Genomic DNA, 6,182 nt, shown 5'->3' on the forward strand with positions numbered 1-6,182 from the left:
AAAAGCCCGCAGAGCATTGTACGCAATAAAAATGAAATTATTCAAAATCAACATCCCAATTGGAATTTGGACCAAAATATTTGACAGTGTAATCCTACCAATAGCTCTTTACGGAAGTGAGGTTTGGGGGCCACTCAATAAACTGGACTTTAAAATGTGGGACAAACATCCAATTGAAGCCCTACATGCAGAATTCTGTCGGAAAATCCTACAAGTCCAGAGAAATACACCAACTACTGCATGTAGGGCAGAATTGGGCCGCTTTCCAGTAATAATGAAAATACAGAAAAGATCATTAACATTTTGGCTACATCTAAATTCAAGTCCAAATTCAAGTCAGCAATTTAAAGCACTTCAAACCCAAGAGCTGAGCCCAGAAACGAGCCCTCTCAGTCAGCTAGTGTTGGACCTAACCAACCAAGCTGACACCAGCACTGCTTCAAAAGAAAGAATTACCAATAAACAAAATCATGAACCAATCAAAGGACTCATATATACAACATTGGAAAAACGAAACAAAATCCCAAAGCCGACTAATTTGCTATCTGTGTCACGACTTCTGCCGAAGTTGTTGCCTCTCCTTGTTCGGCGGTATTCGGCGGTCGACGTCACCGGTCTTCTAGCCATCATTGATCCATTTTTCATTTTCCATTGGTTTTGTCTTGTCTTCCTACACACCTGGTTTCAATCACATTCATTACCTGTTGTATATTTAACCCTCTGTTTCCCCTCATGTCTTTGTCAGAGATTGTTTTTATGTCAGTGTTGTATTATGTGTCTGTATAGGTGTGCGAGGTCCTCGTACCCACTTTTGTTTTTGATGTACATTTAGTGTTTGGAGTATGTTTAGTGGACTGCTATTAAAGAGACTCCATTACACTCCATTTGACTCTCCTGCGCCTGACTTCCCTGCCACCTATACACACGACTCTGACAATCTGACCCTAAACAGAGAATATGAATTGGCTGATTATCTCTACTCTGTCAGAGATAAAAAGCAGAGACAGATCCTTACCAAGTACAGGCTGAGTGACCACCGATTGGCAATAGAAACCGGCAGACATAAAAAGACATGGCTACCCAAAGAGGAGCGTATATGTGGTCACTGCCTGACAGGGGAGGTAGAAACAGAGATGCACTTTCTCCTTTACTGTGATAAATATTCCTCACCAAGAGATTCATTATTCACAGAAATGACTACATTTATTCCAAATTTTAACTTATTAAACCCAGAGGAAAAACTAAAAATACTCATGGGCGAAGGAGCAATGGCTCCTCTTGCAGCCAAATATGTATTTGCCTGCCATAGCCTAAGGGACACTGAATAATAACATCTGCATAGTAAGCAGTAACTTACTTATTATTACTGAATGCTTTTTGTTACCACCATTTGTGAATGTCACATCCACAAAAAGTGTCTCCAAATGATAAAGTATACTATTATGGTTAGAATATTTTTTTTTTTTACATTTACAATGATATCCTAAAAAAGGGAATCAAATGTGTATGTATTGTGGGCTAGTCACATCACCATTCAAATTAGTTTCACCATTCTTACCAACGGTTATGAACCAACAATACACTGTTAAATTGATTCAATTGTTTACTCAATTACTAAACAAAATACTTTTTCACGATGGCATAAAGCAACTGGTGACAGATCATTCCCCCCAAATCGTCAAATCTCAGAGAGCGCATTGCGTAATGTCTGATGATGCAGAGAAAATGAACAAAAACCAGCATCCCTCCTCTCATCCCTTTCAGTCAGGCCCACTCTCCGTATTTAGTGACACCACTGTGACTTCGATGCGCGCACTGACTCCCTGTTTCACTTGCTACAACTTTGGATGAAAGAAACACTGGACACAACGGGATGTTCTCACCTTTACGCACGATATGACAAGGAATACTCAATGCTTATTTTGCAAGTGTGAGACAGAAAGTGGAAATATATGTTTTGGAATTGAAGCACAATACCCTACCATGGATGTCTTTTTCAACTAGTAGGTTGACAGGCTTACTTCCCATAGTATTATATACTAGCCTACTACCGTGTAATAGCCTACTGATTCGGTTATAGGCCTACGTGTAGCGAGAAGGCTACTTTATAAGTTAATTGTTTTCTCTCTACTCGACATATTCAGAGAACTGAAAATGGAAAATGTTACTGAAGCMCAAGATAATCAGACTTGGGGGACTTGGACGGACCAAATAATCGAATACAAAGTGGTGAGCACTTTGTTAGTTTTCGTGATATGCGCCTTTGGGATCGTTGGTAATGTTATGGTGATCTTAGTGGTGCTTACCACTAAACACATGAGGACACCCACCAACTGCTACCTGGTGAGCTTGGCCGTTGCAGATCTCATCGTACTAACTGCGGCGGGCTTACCGAATATCACGGACAGCATCTTCGGGTCTTGGGTGTTCGGCCGCTCAGGATGTCTCGGAATCACCTACCTCCAGTACCTGGGAATCAATGCATCGTCCTGCTCTATCACCGCCTTTACCATCGAAAGGTACATCGCTATTTGCCACCCGATAAAAGCCCAGTTGCTGTGCACACTGTCCAGAGCCAAGAAGATAATATTGTTTGTCTGGGGTTTCACTTTACTCTACTCCGTCATGTGGTTCTACCTGTCAGATATCAAAGAAGAAGCATATGAGAACGACGTGACCATCGTGATATGCAGCTACAAAGTTTCAAGACAACTCTATTTGCCCATTTACTTTTTGGATTTCGGGATATTTTTTGTTGTGCCGCTTATGCTGGCTACCATTCTGTATGGTCTCATCGCCAGAATCCTGATCATGAATCCGTTACCTTCTGAACGCAAGGATAAAAGTAAAAATGAACAAAGCAACACAACGAGGGGATGTAAAAACTCCCACCACACCAGCACTACCGCTACTTCTCGGAGACAGGTGATTTGCGGTTCCTAAAAAAAATAAGTGCGCTCCTATTCATTAGCAATTGATAATAAATTGGAATGCACATGGGTGAGTTAGCTTTTTGACACAACATCAGGAGTCGGGTACCTAAAACTACAAGTGCGCTCCTATTCATTGGGTATTGGTAATACATTGGAATACAGAATGGTAGCCAGCATAAGCGMTGAGTTAGCTTTGGGACACTACGGGAGTGTGTAGCTTTTTGACACAACATCAGCAGTCTGTGTGCAGCCTGGTCTCATTTCGTATTATTTCCTCTCTGCATTGTTGGGAATTAAGCATTTCACTGTTCCAATCGAATCAAAATCCAATCAAATTGTATTGGTCACATACACGTGTTAAGCAGATGTTATTGCGAGTGTAGCGAACTTATTGTGCTTCTAGTTCCTACAGTGCAGCCATATCTAACAAGTAATATCTAACAATTCCACAAGAAATACGTAATGGAATATGGAATGGAATAAGAATATATAAATATATGGATGAGCAATGACAGAGTGACATAGGCTAAGATGCAAAAGATAGTATAGAATACWGTATATACATACGAGARGAGTAATGTGTAAACATTATTAAAATGACTAGWGTTCCATTTATTAAAGTGGCCAGTGCTTTCTAGWCTATGCCTATAGGCAGCAGCCTCTAATGTACTAGTGATGGCTGTTTAATAGTCTGATGGCCTTGAGATAAAAGCTGTTTTTCAGTCTCCCGGTCCCAGCTTTGATGCACCTGTACTGACCTCYCCTTCTGGATGGTAGCGGGGTGTCCAGGCAGTGGCTCAGGTGGTTGTTGTCCTTGATYCTCCTTTTGGCCTTACTGTGACATCGGGTGCTGTAGGTGTCCTGGAGGCCAGGTAGTTTGCCTCCGGTAATGCGTTGTGCAGACCGCACCACCCTCTGGAGAGCCTTTACGGTTGTGCGCGGTGCAATTGCGTACCAGGCGGTGATACAGCCCGACAGGATGCTCTCAATTGTGCATCTGTAAAYGTTTGTGAYGTTTTTAGGTGACAAGCCACATTCCTTCAGCCTCCTGAGGTTGAAGAGGTGCTGTTGCACCTTCTTCACCAAACTTTCTCTGTGGGTAGACCATTTCAGTTGGTCAGTGWTCTGTACGCCGAGGAACTTAAAGCTTTCCACCTTCTCCACTGCTCTCCCATCGATGTGGATAGGGGGGTGGTCCCTCTGCTGTTTCCTGAAGTCCACYATCATCTCCTTTGTTTTGTTGATGTTGAGTGAGAGGCTATTTTCCTGACACCACACTCRGAGAGCCATTACCTGGTGTTGAATGCTGAGCTATAGTCAATGCATTGTTTGGAATTAAGCATTTCACTGTTAGTCTACACCTGTTGTTTACGAAGCATGTGACAAATAAAATTGGAATTTGGTATTACATCAAACTGACCCCTAGCTTTGGGACATAACATCCAGAGTAGGCCTACTGAGGGAGTCCAAATAAAATCATATTTGATTTGTCATATGCTTGTAAAAAACAGGTGTAGACTAACAGTGCAATGCTTATTTCCCAACAATGCAGAGAGGAAAAATAGAGAAATCATCCAAAAATAATAACACGAGGAATAAATACACAATGAGTAATGATAACTTGACTATATACAAGGGGAACCAGTAGTTAGTCGATGTGCAGGGGTGCGAGGTGTTTGAGGTACAGTATATACAGTATGTACTGTACATATATGTAGAGATAAAGTGACTAATATTATAATAATTTGAAATAATGATCAGTTTTTATAAGSTAACTAATCCAAACAACTAATGTTACATGTGTATTACACGTTTAAAGTGACAGTTCACTKCAAAATCAAAGTTATTCAGATGWTTGTATAGCCCAATCTGTAGATCCAATATACTTCAATTCCAAATGAATGAGAAATATAGGCACCATCTGAAATTATATGGAACCTTGAGACATAAACAGTATAGCTGGATCTACACAACAGATGGCATTTCTGTCTCACTCTATAATTATTGTATTGCTGAGAATATTGCAGACTGCAGTGTAAGGGAAATAAACCCAGTAGCGTTGATTGAAAAGTGGCCCATAGTCACCTTCTCTTCCATGTCGTAGGTGACCAAGATGCTGGCTGTGGTGGTGATCCTGTTCGCTGTGCTGTGGATGCCGTACCGCACCCTGGTGGTGGTAAACTCCTTCCTGGAGCAGGCCTACATGAATACCTGGTTTATTCTCTTCTGTCGGAGCTGTGTCTACCTCAACAGCGCAATCAACCCCATCATCTACAATGCTATGTCGCAGAAGTTCCGTGCCGCCTTCCGCAAGCTCTGCCTCTGCGGACGGAAAGGCTCTGAGAAGCCTACCGGCGGCACGTACGGTGTGGCGCTGACCTACAGCGTGGTCAAGGACACATCTATGGTGGAGACGACGGACCAATTCAACACAGAGCTGGACGAGATCACGGTAACCTGTGAGTTGCCTGACAAGAAGATGGTGTTTCAGGACACCTGTGTGTACAGCAAGGTGACTTTATGCAATGACTGATGTTGTAAGGTTCGTGTTCAGGGTTCAGTCACTGAAGATGACAGCTCCTCTAAGCCTTGAGGGACAGCTTTGGAGGTGCTGACGTTTTTGGTGTGAACAGACTATATTMTAGAGCCATTGGTGTGTCTGGTCTGTCAAGTGTGAAAACAGTGTCCTGGGTGAAGCTAACAAAACATTTTAGTCCCTGCCTGAGATGTGAATACATTATTACTGTATATTTGAGTCACTTTTTGCAAATCCAATYTATTTCCACATAGATTCCACGTCAACACCTTGACAAATTACATTGGAACAATGTTGATTCAACCAGTTTGTGCCCAGTGGGATGTGTACTCAGACACTCATCTTCAGATACACATTGTGAGCTGTCCCGGTTTGACTCAAGGTGGAGATTTCCCACTGAATGAGACCTCACTGGACTGAGAGGCAAGCAGGGTTAGCAACTAGATGTGCTGTGGCCACAGGACTATGACTTGCTCTCAACTGTCCTGTGTCACAGCCATTTTCACTCACACTGAAGAGACCCAAGCTTGACCTTCGGGGAGTAATTGTAAGGCCCCATGTACAGTACAATGTGAAGGCTATGTGGTGACACATTACTGTGTTGTGTTTGCTTTTCAGACACAAGTCCCAAGAGCAGACACACGTTTCAGGTTTGTGCTCTTGGGACACAGACAATGTGAACTGCCCTGGTGTGACTCAAATGGCACATTTTC

The 6,182-nt window shown here is 42.4% G+C and overlaps 1 protein-coding gene across 1 annotated transcript; it reads left to right on the plus strand.

Moving 5' to 3' along the window:
* The first annotated feature begins 2,154 nt into the window (after positions 1-2,154).
* trhrb (thyrotropin-releasing hormone receptor b) lies at positions 2,155-5,888 on the plus strand. Its single transcript, XM_023976621.1, has 2 exons — positions 2,155-2,925; positions 5,038-5,888. Exons 1-2 carry the CDS (start codon positions 2,155-2,157, stop codon positions 5,464-5,466), a joined length of 1,200 nt encoding a protein of 399 aa, XP_023832389.1. The 3' UTR covers positions 5,467-5,888.
* Positions 5,889-6,182: the final 294 nt, after the last annotated feature.

This window comes from Salvelinus sp. IW2-2015, linkage group LG31 (genome assembly GCF_002910315.2).
Source record: "Salvelinus sp. IW2-2015 linkage group LG31, ASM291031v2, whole genome shotgun sequence".
Lineage (NCBI taxonomy): Eukaryota > Metazoa > Chordata > Actinopteri > Salmoniformes > Salmonidae > Salvelinus > Salvelinus sp. IW2-2015.